We start from the raw sequence: 17950 nt of genomic DNA on the forward strand, positions 1-17950 counted from the left end.
CACCCCAGAAGTAATCTACGAGGTTCTGCTCAGCTGTACTAGCATTGGCCAAACAGGCCAGTGCGACAAACAGTAGTGGGAGTCCAAAGAGGAAGAAGACTCTGTCCAGCTGTAGACACGTCTCATACATGATACATTTTTGCAGTGGCAATATGGTGTCTCACTACATTGCTTCAATGCTAATCGCATTAATGTCGACTTTCACTGTGGGATGGGTTCTGTCAGAATTTTTCCGCATGCTACATAGGAACTAGTTCTTTGTCATCAGTTTCTTTTGATTGAGAATTAATCAACAGTTCGTAAATCTCTGTCTATCAAAGTGCGCTGACAGCACTGAGACATTTGCTCCAGCTACAGTTAGAAATTTACCTTGCAAGTTTTTTGTGGGTATGACTCACCTAATAGCATGCGCAATGTTCTTTTTTGCCCACGCTGCTTTTAGATGAGTGTGACAGTGGGTGCCCGAGTTATCCCAGGAGTGGCAGTAAAAGGATTAAGTAAGGACAGGCACGGTTTCAAAACTGGTAAGGCATGTTTACAGACTTATTATGAAACAGAGGTGGAAACTTTTAGGTTCAAGCATTGTCTAGCTTGGCGCCCCGATTCAAATCTTTTCACAATGTCTGGTAACCATTCTTTGAAGGTGCGGCCCTCAACTTTTGCTTTGGAGAGCAAAAAAACTTCTCCTTGCCTCCTCCTGAAAGATAAAACAAACAAAAATTGAAATGGAATTGTTCGATCTTCAAACTCTATGCGCTTGCATGGGCTAGCATAAAAATAAGAACAGTAGGTACGCACAGTGCTTGTAAGGAATCGATAACTTCTTTCACAGCTGAAACAGGATCACTCTCCATAATACACTTCTTTGCTGTGTTGACAGCTTCTTCTGTCGTGGCAACTTTGCTGGCGAGTTCTGACAAGAAAAAGCAAAAGACAAAGTGCTTAGAGACAGCTCCCCCCAACACCTCCATTTGCTTAACTTGTCCTTTTTCTTCATCCTCTTTTAAGTGTTTAGAGGCAGTTCAATTTCACACACTTATGCATTTGGTGCAAAAAGAATGCTTTACAGTGAGGAGCATTAACAACCATGACTAATAATGATCATTCATTATTAAAACGTTGCTAAATGCTGCCTTTCACATTTCAACAACTTGGCGTCGTCTTGGCCACCCAAAGAACCTGGTGCCCTATGCTGTATTGAAAACGAACCCCATCAATGGAAAAAATGACACTGTAGTCAATGTGACGTGGTATGAGGAATCAATCACATGGGCACAGCTGCCGCATCAGAATTACGGGAGTGGGCCGAGAACAAAAGCTTTAGCAACGCCAAGGTAGCCTTAGACACTGTGGTTTGCCGCTCACCTATGATAAATAATGATGCATCCAAAAGAATTAAGAAATAAAGACTAAATCGTTATGAAGGGCTAACGCATGTCTCTGTGGGTGACGAAGTCTCTATCAACATATCGAGAGTATTTCAAACAGCCCCAGAAGCATTCACGCAATGTTTGCTTTTGTCTTATCAAATGCTGATATGCTGTGACTAAAGCCCACAATAGGGCGCAAATATGTGTTACGTACGCACCATACTCATAATAAAAAAAAAAAAAAAAAATTTAGTGGAAAACGGGATAAGAGCAGCCAAAACACTGCAGTGTCCTGGTAGCTCCTAACTGTCTGCTGCTTTCCTCAACTTGCATGCACGCACAAAAAAGGGAAGAGGAGAAGGGGAGGGGTTTACGTGACAAAACTATGACCTGATTATGAAGCACGCCGTAATGGGGGACTCCAGACAAATTCTGACCGTCTGGGGATGTTTTCATGTGCACCTAATGCACCGCGCACAGGCGTTTTTAGATTTCACATCCATTCAAGTACGGCCGCAACAGCCAGAATTTGATTTCGTGTTTAAAACAAGGTTCGTACAGAACATTTGACAAAAATTTCAAGGATAATTCAATAGAAGCCAACAAACACTGACACCAAGGACAACACAGGGCAAATTACTTGTGCTTAATAAATGAAATAAAGAAATGATAAATTAATGGAAATTGAAGTGCATGAAAAAACAACTTGCCGCAGGTGGGGAACGATTTCAGAACCTTCGCATGGATCGTTCCCCACCTGCGGCAAGTCGTTTCTTCATCCACTTTAATTTCCATTAATTTACCGTTCCTTTATTTCAATTATTAAGCACAAGTAATTTCCCCTATGCTGTCCTTGGTGTCAGAGTTTGTTGGCTTCTTATGATATCACTAATAAAAATCGGGCCCCATCAGATAACCCCCTTTCTTCTTGTTCAAGGATAATTCAAGGATGCCAAAGGCCAAAATTCAAGAAGGGGGAAACAAACCTTATTTAAACACACACTGAAAAATAGTGAAATCTCCTTCTTTTTTGCTACAATTTCTTGCAGAAAGTAGCTGCTGAGTTAAAACACATTTCAAGCTCTTCAGCTGCCAATCGCCTTCTGGCATGATGGTTAGTAGTGTCTAACTTAAACCAGATACAAGTCGTGTATCTTTCAGTAAGTTTCTTTCATTGTGTACCTTTCAAAAGTTTCAGCCATTTTGCCAAGCATTTCTAGAGCCTAGGGCTTGAAAATGGAGCCCTGATGGCTGTGGTATGAACCAACTAGCCAAACAACAATATGCTGGCATGGCTTGGGTGTTTTATCCGCCTTTGTCTAGCTCCACAATGGCAACGGTGATTTTAACAAGCCTGTGGTTGGTGGCTGTGACATCCTCAGAATAAAAAACTAAGATTCTTTCACAATGGACAGTGTCCATGACGTAGCCCCCTATGCAGAGTTTGTTACTTTAAAACTGCCTCTTTATTTTTTATATCTTTCTTTTGATCTATTCTTGCTCCGTTCTCAAATATAGGGAAGCCAACTAGGCACGTCCTGGGTTAACCTCTCTGCCTTTCCCTTTTTGCTTCTCTTTCTCTGTGTCTTGCAACTTTGAATTTGAAGTAATAGTTCTGTGGAAACCCGCAAGGTGGAGAGAAGTAATTGTTAAAGGGAAAATCAGACATCTACCCGTTCGTAGCAATTGCTACAAAGAAAACGCATACGGGTTCCTCAAAAGAAAAGCCTCACAGTTGAAGAAAAATTCGTCCTGGTCCAGGACTCGGAACCCGGGACCACCGCCTTTCCGGGGCAGCCGCTCTACCATCTGAGCTAACCAGGCAGCTAGCAGATGGTAGGGCGAAGTCGAATTTGTCGACAACACAAAGCAAAGGCAAGATTTTGACGTAATAGTTCTGCAGAAACCCGCAAGGTGGAGAGAAGTAATTATTAAAGGGAAAATCAGACATCCACCCGATCAGACATCCACCCGTTCGCAGCAATTGCTACAAAGTGGATGTCCGATTTTCCATGCAACTTTGAATATTCAGTCACCCCAACCCTAGTCTTTAAGGAATTCAAGTAGCACATTTATTTTCAAGAAGTTTTAAGGACCCTTGAAACTATATTTTTAAAATTCGAGGGTTTTTCTAGGATTTAAAGGAGGTGTTTGAACCTTGTTAGCAGCACAATGCCATAGCTGCAAGCCACCACAGTAGGTCATGAATGAAGCTTCATAACAAGCATAAATTCAGGCGCTTTGAAATATATTGCCTTTTTTTCAGTAAGAGAATATATTGTTTTTAATCACTTTGAAAACTAAATTCAGCCTCTTCTGAAAATGCGGACATTACTTGCTACTTGCATGGCAAATCAGTTTCCAGGTGGATATAATTGAAAAGATTCACTAATTACCTTTTTATATGTTCCCTTTATGTTGCATGTTGAAAGTGTGAAATTTATGCTCCATTTCACGAATTTCATGCAATGTTATGGAGGCAAGCAAGACTTCTTGCAGTAGCTGCATTCACAGCATGAAATAGATTGGTATTTTTGCCAGAAATTATATGCAGGACTGTGCTTTATTTAGGCTCAGTAATGAATGAAAAAAAAAAAAAAGGTTCAATTCATAAAAATTACCTATTTTGCACTAGCAGCCCCTCATGGCAGCTTCATGCACAGGCTTGTGCGAGTTTGTGTGACTACGGCACTTGACCACGAAATGCACAAAGTGATACATGTTGATGACCTAACCTCTTCTGTAACTTCCACAGTGCTGCATGATAAGTATGAAAGGGATTAGTACAGTAGATCTGAGGTGACGCCTGCTGAGTGGAAATCCTAACCCTAGTACCAATTTTGACATCTGAATCTCCAGAGTGTGGTACAAAATATAATGGTGTTCCTGTTAACACTTTCGCGAAAGCCTCACTCCTAAAAGGTTAGAAGGCTAACAGCTGCGTTGATGCATATTTTACCACAATTTCAGGATGTTGAACTCCAAATTTCTGCCTGGCAGATATGACTTCACCACATCTTGGTTTCCATTTCACAACTTGAACTAGTGAATAATTAAAAAATTTGACTCATGCATCTTTCCAACTCCTTAACGCCCAGTGTCATAAATTTGCAACATACCAAATAATCATTGATTCCACATTAATGCACAGAAATTACTGGCTGGTTTCGATATTTCTGTGTTCTCGACATATAGCGCCTTCGTTGAAAATTTTGGATTGCCACTTCTGAGCAATAATCTGAACGAGAAACATGCGTGCATCAAGAGAACTATGCTGTAGTCGAGTCTCTGCAATTTCACGTTTTTCTGTTATTGTCTATTGATAGTACATGAGTTGATACTGGTCTTAAAATGAAATTGGTTGTTCTCGTGCATCTCAAGATTTATTATTAGCCTTATTGAACCACCACAACGCGGCTTTAGTAGTGGAATGCGTGGATTTTCTCTGTTGTGTGAATTCACAGCACCAGCCATTTGTCCCTGCTTTTGTAATCCCACTGTTAGGTGGAAACGGACCATGTGAAAAACAACATACCTAATAGGGACTTGACATAGCAGTGCTGGTGAAATGAGCTGAGCATGCAGACTGTTGACATCTGTTGTCATGATGCTGGCAGTGATTTGAATCCTCAATTTCAAGCATTCTGCTGCAATTCAACACTGAGTGCGTGGCTGTGTGTGACGCTCGCATGCTTTTACTTTTCAGTGCGGGTGCATGGGTTGGAGAAAAGTTTCATTTAATTACAGGGTGTTGTGCTAGTTTCTTATAACGGACACACATTCTTTTGATGGATCAAGTGGACCAAGGACACATCTTCCACCAGAAGGGAAGAGTGATGACAGGTGTCTCAGCGAATAAGATGTCATGAACTATGCATGCAGATTTCAAGACATGACGTCCACAATAATCGACATGAGTGGCGAGTATGAGGAAGACGAAAACATCAGTCGCTCTGAACACATGCCTCTTGGAAATAGAAAAGATTGAGAGGACAAAAACATACTGCATTGACAAACATGAGATGTTGCATTGGTAAAAATCTACCTGAGAGCAAGAGTGCGAAGGCACCAATTGAGTACTTTAAATTTTTCTGATGCCACATGCTCTATAACAAAGGACACTGCTCTAAAGCACAGCGGCAGGCAGTCACTATCCATGAAAGCCTCTCTTGTGGCAAAGAAGAGGTGTCTCAGGAAGCCAGTTCCAACTGCGGGCCTGAGGATGAGAGCATGATGCATTGGCTACTTGTAAAAGATGCACGGCATAGGTGCAAAGAATCAAACTGTAAAGAACACATGGTTTTCGTGCACTCCAAGTCCAATGTCTATCTCTGCCTCAATAAGCATACGAACTCCTTCTTCAAGTTCCAGCAGCACTTGAGCCAACAAGACTGAATTCATAAGTTCTTTAAAGATAAAGAGCATTAAGAAGACAAAAAGCAGGCATTCTGCAATTGCATGCCCAGCTGCATAAATTTTCAGAACTGGCCGATGAAGGTAAAAATGTCCAAAGTCATGAATTAGTGATATACCAATTTTGAGAAATACAGCAGTGCAATGAAGTTTCCCAATATAGTTTGTCAATATGTGTGGTGAAAACCTAAGAAACTACAAAGTTTAATATCTTCTGTTTGAGCCCAAAATAAATTGGGCATCAAGGGCTTAATTACTGCATGGTCATTTATATTTTTCAAGCAAGTAGTGTCGACCTCTTCATACAATCCACCTGAATCGACCAAATTGCATTATTTTTCACACAGGCAATGAAGAACCCCATAGGCAGTACCATTGACGGCAAAATATGAATATTGCAGGATAAATGGAAATAATGCATGACAGTGCTCTGTGAAATGAAAACATATTGTGCGATGAAATACATGAGCACGTATGACTGTTTGTTGAGAACCTGTGTGATCACTGCATTGAGATGACATTGGCTGCTGTTTTACAAAACATATTTTACAACCCAAATATATCTTATTGCTTCTTTTACACAAAATACCAGTTCAGCCATCTTCATTGCAATGGTCAAACACTGTGGCCATCCATTGTATTTTGTGAAGATATGGTATATGTAAAGTGTTAGCAGTTTTCCCAGGACCAATCACAAGGCAGCCACCAACTTTCTTGTTTTGAAGGCACTTATAAAAAGGGCCAGAAGAATGCCTGCATGGTGCTTCATTTCAGTGCCAGCAGCCAAATTATGAGAAGTATGCTGTTTTAGGTTCATACCATGTCAGTGGTGTGCTTCCGGAAGATGACATTACAGTTATGTCCTAGTGCCAAATACATTAGACTTCCGTTAATTTGATTCCAGCTAATTCAGCTGCATACATTTCCATGGGGCCAAACTTCCGCTACTTCGATCTCAAAATTGGCCTTTGACAGATAATTAGAACTTGACCAGTTAGCTTCTCCGCAATAGATACGTGTTACGCGGTGAAGCACACATACATTATTGTGGTGAAGGGTATTAAGAAAGAAAAGGGGCCACTGTTACGGGACACAGTCCGCATTTCTTAATCATACAGGCATGCATGCGCCGTCTCCGGTAACAGTACGAGCACCTAGACGACTAATGAGCATACTGCAGCCATTCAGAGCTGTTTCTGACCTTGTTGTGGCGATTTGAGGCCTTATTTCGCTCACCATGCGCGTATCGTATATGAGACCATTAACGGGGCCTAGAATGTGTGCCTTAATTCTATGCAAAGACACGCCTCGTGTCCGCATATAATTAAGTGGAGAAAATTCATCTGTGTTTTGGGAAGGCTAGCGAAAATGAATGTGGTAAAATGAAAACTCAGAAAGGCGAGGGAACGTTTAAAGCCAACAAAAGAGCGGGGGTTTATCTAAAACTGAAGGCCTTCCAGTAAACTTATTAGGCATCTCGGTGCTTATACTGCAAACGGAGATGGCGCATATGCATGTGTAAATTAAGGAACATGTGCTATGACCCGTAAGCAACTGCAGCACTTTTCAATGTTTGATATGCTTCACCGCATAACACAGTTCTATTCAGGCGAAGCTAACTTTAAAGACAATACTGCTAAGTGAATGAACTGCGTGTTTCGGCGTTTTTACTGCCTTCTCTTTCATTCGGCCAGTTTCGTCGGTCCTGTGAGTATCGAATTAACGGAATTCGACTGTATAGGTATTTTAGAGACCACGACAGGCATTTTGAGGCATCCCTTGTCCACCATCTGGCTGTTAATTTAGTATGAAATACCAAATATTGCAAAAATAGGAGTATCATGTAAGTCTTCCAGCAAAGTTACTGGCTGGTCTATGTGGAAAGTTCACCAAAATGTTGTATGTCGCAGCTGATGCATTTCAGGGGGTATTCAGATAAGGACAGGAGCAGAGGGGTCCCAACTACATTTTTATGTTAAGAAAATTTTTATGACAGTAAAATCCCTCCATACATTAAGCTTACTTTTTTTGTGCAGTTTGTTATTTTAACACAGTTGCAAGATGTTTTCAATTTTTGAGAGCAAACAAACTTTACCATTTTTGTGCTTTTATATTTTTATACCATACTTAAACAACTCTGTGGATGAAAATAAAATAAATTTAGTTGTTTGCACAAGCTCACAATACAAAGACGGTAAGCTTGGCTTTGGAACAGGAGGCTAAAAAATGGGCCTTTCTTGGCAATTTCGTAATGTGCCTAGTAAACATGAGTTCCTCCATGGTCATTTTCTGTGCAAACTTTGCTACGTGCTACACGTGTAGTAAAGCATTTATATTTCCGATTTTGTTGGCAAAATTTGAAGAAACATCGAAATTTTTAGGTTGCGTGACAATTTAAAGAAAAAAATCATTTTTTGATTTCAATCAAATCTACCATGGATTATCTCCTGTCATCGGCTATCTGCTATTACAGGGTGTTTTAATTAACTTGAGCCAAACTTTAAACATATGCAAATGCTACGTAGCTGGACAGAACCAAGGTAATGTTGTTTGCTGTCGCTTGGACACACTCAGATCGTTTTTTTCATTCCACCTAATTAGATAATTAGTCTTCATTATTTAATCAACTTCTAAATTATCATAATTAGATGAAAAGTGTCAACGAGAAAATTGTAGAGCAACATGAAAAACTCTGGATACAGCTTTCTGTTGCTCTGTACGTGTTACATAAAAGTGTTTTTCCAAGCATGAAAGAAGCCTGCAAATACATGTACAGTGCCTCGAGTGGCTAGTCACGCGGCAATTTTGCGTGTTTTGTCGGTTTACAGCAAGCTAGAATTATAAGTTTTCACATGCCAAAACCTCAATAATATAATTATGAGGCACACTGTAGTGGGAGACTGTGAATAAATTTTGAACAAATGGTGTATTTTGTGCAGCTAAATCTAAGTACACAATCATCAAAGTGCAGCTGCAGTGGTGGGAACAGAACCCACGGACTGGAGCTCACAAGCACAATGCCATAGCCACTAAGCTACTGCAGCAGCTATTTATTCATTTACAGCAAGCTACCAATTGTGTTATGTCATGGCCACACAGAACACAAAACATGTTCACAGCCTCATGTGGGCAACCTATCTAGGGTTATCTGCATACATACAGTGAATTCACTTGATGTAGCTTATTGCCACAGGGGAAACTCCTGAATTTCTGGAAACTTCTTAACATGAGGCATCTTTGTTTCTTCGCTTCTTTATGTGGTGTGACTACATCAGAGGCAATGCACAAAAGAACACATGTAGCAATCTGCCAGAACGTGCTTCTGCAAATCCACCATGCTTCTTCAAATCTACCAATGCTAATAATAGCCTCAGTGGCCTGAGGCTATTATTACTGAAATTTGGAAATAATGGTTTGTTACTTTAGGAGGCCACAGATGCAATCTTGCTGCATTCAGAGGCTTTATATTATGGGGTATTATGGGCAAAACCACCGATTATGAGGCACACCGTAGTGGGGGAATCCGGTAATTTCGACCACCTGGGGTTCTTTAACGTGCACCTAAATCTAAGTACACGGGTGTTTTTGCATTTCGCCCCCATCGAAATGCGGCTGCCGAGGCCGGGATTCGATCCCGCGACCTTGAGCGCAGAAGCCTAACACCATAGCCCCGAGAAACCACAACGGGTGCATTCAGAGGCTGATAAAACACATTTCATTACATCGCTACACTGTAATGAATTTGCGCGGAGCCAAAATTTAGAAGGTGGTAACCCTATCACTTATGAATATTAGCTTGCTGTACACTGGGAGATTTCTTTCAATGATGTATTTTGATATCATTACAATACGCTTGCATGTTCTGAGACTCAAGACGCATAATATCAGTAAGAGCCTAGCTACATGTCGACTCTCTTGATCTTGGAAAAGAACTTGAGATGACTTTTTGTGTGTGTGTGTGTGTGTTGTAGTCACAGAGCACAGAAATGAAAGTACATAACTACTGTCAAGTGCCTTTATAACGAAGCACTTGAGACCTCAAAAATCCTTTGTTGTACAGGTCACTCCATTGTAAAGACCGCACATTGTACGATTCCCAATACGTATAGCAGGCTAAGCACATCCAGCAAAATAAAACCTTTAGTTTACATCAATTCAAGAGATTTGAGTAAAAGAAGTCACTGATTGTCTTCTGTACATTTATCCGACGAAATATGAGAGTTCAGTCGACTTTATTTTGGTAACAGCTTAAAAGTGCAAGAAAATGCATACACATGCACGCATGCACTCACACCTGTAAACAAACAAGAAAGAATCCCCTTTTTCACACAAGCGCTTGTGTGAAAAAGGGAAATCTTTTCTTGGGTTTTTTGAATGGAGAAGTGTGTACATGTATGCGAGTATGTTTTCCTGCACTTTTAAGCTGTTGGATTATCGGCTAGTCCAATTCAGACAAGATGGATTACTGACAAGCCCAGCTACAAGTTCTTCTAGACCGACCTTATGGCATTGAGATTCATGGTAAGCTTTGTGGCATAATACAGGAGCGACGCAAAGTTAAACTCCAATGTGTCCAATGCCTCTATTGCCTCCATTGTCAAGGTACTTGGTTCAGGCTCTTGTATCACTGGTGCCTTCGTTAACTTTTGTGCCCTTTTCATCATTGATGATTTCAACGATGTCGTCAATCGTCAGTTCCAAGCAACTCACGTCATCAACTACAACATATTTGTCCGCCGTCATACCCGTTGCTGTGTTGTAACAAGTGGCACTAACAAGACAGAATATAAACAAACAACTATACAGCATCTTACTCTTCTACTTCTCTTGAGTTAGAGCCCACGACACCTGTCACTATATATGACAAACTGAATCTTGCTGTTCGACCACTAAGTGGTTACGACCCAGACTAGCGACACATCATATGGAGTCTTACTGATCTATTAGTATTGTGATTACAGCCTAGAATAAATGGAATGGGTTCCATACAGTTCTGAAATACATTTTAGTAAACAAATAAAAGGGGTAGGCAGCAAGTGCTGGCCCAGCCCGACATTCCACTAGCCAATGAGGTCACAATCAAATTTAAGCCACCACCTACTGGGTTGTGCCTATGGTGGCTAGAGGGGGGTAGTGTGGCGGGCGCCTCATCCGCGCCGTGGAGGAGGAGCGCGCGGAACGCGGTGAAAATTTAGCCACCGCTAGGGGCACTGCTGTGTTCAAAGGTGCCACGCTTGCGACGGCCGCGCACTGACAAGGCTTCGCCGGCTGCGTTGACGCTTCGCTGTCGCCTCTGTCGTCGTCTGTGAAATTTGTCTGCAGTGTTGGGTCGTCGCGTTGCCACACGAGGAATGGACTCTTCAGATTCAGACTGTTGGATGTAATGAACCCTGCCGTCAGGCCGCTCAAGCACGTGCTTTATACCTGGATGCAAAGGCGGGTATCGATCTTTCTCGCAAAAGCTTCCTGTGTTTGAAAGCCCCAACTGATGTCTTGCGAAGGGAGCAGTGGACCTGAAATATTAAACGGGCTGAAAAAGAGCTTACCAACGACAGCGTGGTTTGTGAACGGCACTTCGACGAAAGGTTCGTCGAAAGGACCTACCGGCACACAGTCGACGGTGAGGTTGTGGAATTGCCGCGCGATCGTCCGCGTCTGAAAGAAGACGCCGTGCCCACTGTGTTCCCTGAGGCACCTAAGTATTTCACGAAGCTCCGATGAAGAGGAAAGAGAAATATATGCGAGCAGCTTGGACCTGCTGCAAAACGGCAAAAGCTGAACGCAATCAACAGGCAAGACGCCCAGCAAGAAGACACCGTAGCGCACACGCAGCTACGCCAGGGGCCAGATATACCAGATATCATTGCCTCAGATAAACAGCACGCCGTGCAACTTGAGCGTGCGTGTCATAATGTCTGCCTACCTGATGCAACATGGACTAAGGTAACGTTTCCAAGTGAACGTTACAGTGTGTTTTTCGGAACCAGTGAGCTCGAGGGCGAGCAGGTTGACCACATCTTGGTGCCGAAGTTAGTGAAATTCAAGTCGGAAAGCAACCAACCGGAGTCGTTGTGTTGCTCTGTATTCCTCAGGGGCCAATTGCGCGCACAGTGTACTGTTTCTTCGCCGGAGGAAGCGCAGTCAGTGCTCCACAGCACACATGCACTTATATTGTGTGGAGGCTGCGGCGTGAAACCAGAGGAGCAAGGAAGATATATATCGTTTGCTGGGTGTTACCTTTCCATCAAGTGCACTTACGTATGTGAAAGTAACGGCCCCTGCATTCATTGCAAATACTTGAGAAAACTGCTCCAGAATCAATTTTCACGAAAGCGACGGAACGGGAGTGAAACAGTTAAAAAAATAATGAATGAAAATGTCCGGTGCGACAGAGCCCTGACAACAGCATTGCCATTTCTACTCTAAAGATATAAGCTCTCCAAGGAAAAAGAAAAGAGAAAATTAAATTTAAATGATTTCAACACTGAACAAACCCTTCGAGAGCGAAAAATAAACACGCGAACCATTGCTTCTTATAAGAGGAAATATTAAGCAGCTCACACTCCAAAAAAAGCCCATAAAGAAACAAACACTCAAGACAGTATGACTGCGCTCACGTAAATGGATTAATTCACATGAAGTTGGCGAAACATGTCAAATCTGGTCAATGCTGAGAAACATTTAATTATAAACTAAACGCCGCTTGCCAGCTGCGTCTGTCAGAAATATTGTGGTTTTCGTTTATGTTAAGTAGCACCATTTAAAATTTCAAACGCACGCTTTTCAACGAACTAACAAAATGACTAGTTCATGTCCTGTTAGCACGGACGCGGCGTGTGATTATTGGAAACAAGGTGAAAGTAAAAACACGCGGTCCAACGCGAAACCGGCCAGCCCCGCTGGCACCTGTCGCGCAGCCAGCGCCATCTACTGGGGCCGCCATCTTTCATCACAAATTTGTGCACCCCTCCGCTCCCGCCCGTCACACTACCCCCCTCTAGCCACCATAGTTGTGCCTAATCTCCTTAGCAGAGTTGTTAGACTTTAGGCAAGCAGTCGACACTCTTTTGCATCGTGGCTTTCTCTCTCTCTCTGCTATTTTCACGCTCTTAGCAATTTCGAGATACATGGGTGCCTCTAATTTCTTTTGCCACACATGTGTGGAAATTGTCCGTGGGCCCGTCATCGTAGAATACCAGAAGCGATACGTGCACCAGCAACAAGCACTCCGTCAAAGCAGTATTTTTGTTGCATTCAATGCTGTCACTTCACGAGGCCTCTACGAGTGCTCCGATGACCGGGCAGTTCTCCGTTTGAGGTCTTCTTGGCACCATCTCATCGCAGGTCTGACACTTCGGGATTCATTCTTGCCATTTTGGGTTCTTCACTATAATCACATTTGCAAATAAAAAAAATATATTGGATCACATATAAAAGAAAGAATCAGTAAAACGTTAATACATACTCACTTAAGGCATAGTTGTAGAAAGTTCCCTGACCCAGTCTGCATAGAGCCTTATTGGCTGACCGCTTAAGCCACAGTGGCTTGCTCGTCATATGCCTTTAGGTTAGTGCTTGCTATGATTACTTTTTCTGCTAACTGCATTGCCTAGCCATGCCTTGTGGTGCGGCTAATGGCGTGTTGTGCTAAAAAAAAAATATTCTGTCTCTTCAGAAAGTGCAGAGAGTGATTCCGATTCTGGCATCAGTATGGGTGTGGTGATGCCTATATGAATAAGCATCAGAAATGCACGGAGGCGTGATGGCAGCCTCAGCAAAAAATGGACCTAGAAGCCACCGACAGGCGTGCCTGTATGATTATTGCTGCCAACCCTATTACAATAAGCATATTTGTGTAGAGTAACAATGCTGGAAGCATTATGCATGCTTTTAAGTCAATAACCTAAACGCACCACATTCGCTGCCACACCTTTTGAGTGGGGCTGGCTGAACGTGCGTCGCATGCCTAACTGAAAACAGCCCACAGGCGCCGCACCGCATTGGCCTTGAAAGCTATGCACCACACTTGTGCATGGCCAGGGGCAGTGAGAGAATGAAGACAGCTTATTGCACAGATGCCCACATGAAACATGGGTGTATTCTGCCAGTAAATGTAAGCATACAGCAAGCCAGGCACGTACCCAGGATTATTTTGCGGGGGGGCAACCCAAGGTAATTTTTCGATGCAAATGCCCGGGGGGTTACTAGTACCAATTTAAATAATAGAGACTTTTAGTGTGTCCGCCATTCCGGCTAATCGGGGCGGTTTGGGCGGATTACCGGATAGTCGGGGGCGTAAACGTGAGCAGCCAGATTGGTGGCGCCAGGTGGTGGTGCGAAGCTCAACCACCTAAACACAAAGCCAATTACTATATTCTTCTTAGCTGGGGTGCAAGTTTTTGACAGCGGCATAATTGTGAACACAAATACGCCACTGCCAAAAACTTGCACCAGCAGTGAAGCAGAATAAAGTAGGTTACTGCAATTTTAGCTCTGTGTTTGTCTGATTGAGCTCTACAACACCAGGAGGCTGCACCACTCCGGCCGCTCACGTTTACGCCCCCAACCATCCGGTAATCCGCCCAAACCGCCCCGGTTTGCCGGAATAGCAGACACGCTAAAAGTCTCTAATGTCCACCGTTCATCATAAAGACGCGTAAACCCGCAAAAGAGAAATGAAATAAGGTGTATCCCAAAGCCTGTCAGATACACCTCTCCTTTACTTGACAAACAAGGAACCACGTCAAATGGACTTGCGCAGGAAAGAAGTGCAGGAAGAACACTGCCAAGAAGAAGTAAACAAGCGAAAGTGTAAAATAAAGATTTCTAGTAGCTTTTTTGATCTAGCTCTAGAAGAATTATAGAGAAATATATATTTGTGGAACAATCACAGTTCTTTTGGATCTTGTTTACTGCTCTACCAAGTGCCAAAACCGGCTCGTATTGTTCTTTGGGAAGTTGCGTAACGATGCATGGCCGCCAGTCCCATCACCCACTACAGAAGGTTAGAAGAAAACCCACATAAGCACAGCAGAGAGAACTGGCTATGTCAGGTGGCTCGACTGATAACTCTAGAGGCATAATTCAAAATACACGAAATCGTTCTCCACTTCCAGCGGCGTTTTCTCTACCTCCTTTTTAAATAAAAGGATGTTGATCCATAAATATCTTCACAAACAAGGGTTATTTTCTTTAGCTTTTTCTTCCTGTTTGGCTGTTGCCTCGGCTCTCTTCCTCAGTAGACAGTTTATTTTCTCAACTCTCTGCGACTCTTGTTTCCAGTTGTCAATTTTGCATGAGAAGCGTTGTACAACTAAAGAAAAACTAGACGAGGTAACGGGCGACATTTATATTGCTTATGGATCTAATGGTTATTGCAGGGTTTGATGATGGATGCTGTTTCGCATGATTTTATTTTCCACCTTATGTAACCCATATCACGGGTATATGGTTCCGAAGATTTGCCAGCGTCGCGGCAAACTGTCACTCGAGGAAATAATGAAGCAAAAGGATAAGTTAAACACAACTGGTGTTTTCTCCAGCCGCATACAGACCAGCTGACTACAAACCAAATCCCTTTCCTGGTCCCAGGATCAGCCTAAACAAACGTTGAACTAATGAAGCAACAGCAATGCGTGTGACCGTTGCAAGAGATTGTGACAACTGAATGCATCTTGAGTTAGTCGTGCGGGCACTGAATCGATGAGAAAACTGGCCTTCACAGTGAACCCCAGGAGATTCTGATAACTAATGCCATCCAAAAGGGGTGAAAAAGGCAGCAAAATGTTGACCGCCAAATAGCTGTCAAGTCTCAAGATTGATCTGGCAGCGCTTCAGGAATGTGTGTGAGGAGTGGTGGCGTTGGTGGGGGGGAACCAGGCCCCCCTTGGTTACATGCCTGCAGCAAGCACAGAGACAGCATCTGCTTAATTGGCGACATGCTGCGCACACGCGGCAGCGCTAGGCGGCAGTGCATACCATGTTTCAAATAAGCTGTGCCAGTTTTCACTCAGTAGGTCATTGTGTACACACACACGCACACACGCACTGAAAAAAGCTCAACTAAGCCAATACATTGTCTGCTAGGATGCTGTGCTCCCTCAAATCGCTACCACCCATGTTCTGTTGCACGGTCATGTGAGAGAGTCGGGATCGTTTTTCACTACTTTGGAAAAAAGATAAACTAATGCATGTTTTAGATTACAATTACTTATGGTGTCACATTTCTTTGTTCGCAGTGCTGTAAGTCAAGAGAAGTAGATTTGTTCTTGCCGGCTAATGCATATGTATTATCACTTAGAGCATAGATATGTCACGTTTCCACCATGTACATATTAACACTGTTTCATGCATCATGTAACTTGATTTAACATTAACGCTTATACTTATAGTATATGTCTAAAAAATTGATGGTTGATCGTAGCATGCAGGATCAAAGTTCCAGGGTGGATATTTTCAAGATATCCAGCACCTCCACCAATTCTTAATGCCTGGTTTGCCTGGATTGAAAGAATAGTAAACTCTAGATTACAAAACTACTTGGAGGACAATGAAGTCATTCCAGACACTATGTTTGGATTCAGACCAAAGCTCTCAACTCAAGACATCCTCCTACAGTTGAAGGAAGAAGTCCTGACAAATATACCAAAATCAAGCGAACACGTTGTCATGGCCATCGACATAAAAGGAGCTTTTGATAACGTAAGCCACCAAGGAATACTCGATGGCCTGGCTGAAACAAACTGCGGAGAGCGGATATACAACTATGTTCGCAGCTTTTTAAACCAACGAACCGCTGAGATTGAATTTGGCGCAGTAGAAATCAAGACTTTCAAGGCACCCAACAAGGGTACTCCCCAGGGCGCAGTGATCTCGCCAACGCTATTTAACGTGGCGATGATAGGCCTTGCAAGAAAACTACAAGCCATCCCGGGTATCCAGCACGCCCTATACGCGGATGACATTACAGTCTGGTGTGTCACCGGGTCGCTACGTGAAAAAGAAGAACGATTACAAGCAGCTGCCTGTGAAATCGAGACGTACGTGCGAGCCAGAGGGCTGCAATGCGCATCAGAGAAATCTGAGATTATACGAGTCTGGAGAGGGAAAGGGAATCGTAACGTCCCGACGGACCCTGCCCTTAAACTGGAAATCAGACTTGGCAATAATGCAATACCTGAGAAGACCACAATCTGGGTACTAGGCATGTGGCTACAATCAAATCAACACTGCCAACATGGGCTTAACCTCATCAAGACGTCAACACAACAAGTCGCGAGAATGATAAAGCGGGTAGCCACGAAAAGGACGGGGCTGAAGGAATCAGACACCCTTCGCCTAATCAGAAGTCTGGTGGTTAGCCGCTTCATTTACAGCTTGCCGTATTACCAGCTAACGAAAACAGAGAGGGATGCGATCAATTCGTGCTTAAGGAAAGCCTACAAGATCGCCCTACAAATTCCGCAGTGCGCCCCAACCGAAAAACTCATGTCTCTAGGGATTCATAATACATTCGAGGAACTGGCAGAAGCTCAACTGATAACTCAAAGAAACAGACTCGCACAAACGACCACGGGTAGGAAACTCCTTGGTAGACTCGGGTATCACGAGCTCCTTGAAAAACACAACCAAACTAAGCCAATCCCCACAATAATCAGAAACTGCATCAAAGTGGCGCCAATACCCAGAAATATGGACCCAACTCTACATGCAGGCAGAAGAGAAGCCAGAGCTGCATACATTGAAAAAACGCACGGCGACAAACCAAACTCCCGCTTCGTGGACGCGGCAAGATACCCAGGCAGGCAGAAAAGAACGGTAGCTGCTGTCACTGACTACATGGGCAGAGAAATCATTAGCGCCTCCACTCACAACACCACTATCGTGGAAGCGGAAGAAATCGCAATAGCCCTTGCTATCAAAGCGACGGAACCAAACCAACAACAAATAACCATCCTATCAGACTCTCAAGAGGCATGCAGAAGCTACCTCAGGGGACGAGTATGCACCGCAGCCTATAGGATTATACGAGATATAAAACCCCGAGCCAGATTTCACCTTATATGGGTACCCAGTCATGAGGGAATCAAGGGAAACGAAGAGGCTGACAGAGTAGCTCGTGCGCATGCTACACACCACGGGTGCTCACGGACGCCTCTGAAGAGCTG

The 17950-nt window shown here is 43.2% G+C and overlaps 1 protein-coding gene across 2 annotated transcripts in view; it reads right to left on the minus strand.

Annotated features, from left to right (window-relative positions):
* Window positions 1–513: 513 nt before the first annotated feature.
* LOC126548113 (uncharacterized) overlaps window positions 514–17950 on the minus strand; it is a 117163-nt gene continuing 99726 nt past the window's right edge. For both annotated transcript variants that reach the window (XM_055063531.2, XM_055063530.2), the window contains exons 18-19: window positions 799–913; window positions 514–697 (exon numbers count right to left, since the gene is read on the minus strand). In XM_055063531.2, the coding sequence (XP_054919506.1) occupies window positions 547–697; window positions 799–913 (266 nt within the window). In that variant the 3' untranslated portion in view covers window positions 514–546. The remainder of the gene's footprint in view (window positions 698–798; window positions 914–17950) is intronic.

The sequence above is a fragment of the Dermacentor andersoni genome, chromosome 1 (assembly GCF_023375885.2).
Source record: "Dermacentor andersoni chromosome 1, qqDerAnde1_hic_scaffold, whole genome shotgun sequence".
Classification (NCBI taxonomy): domain Eukaryota; kingdom Metazoa; phylum Arthropoda; class Arachnida; order Ixodida; family Ixodidae; genus Dermacentor; species Dermacentor andersoni.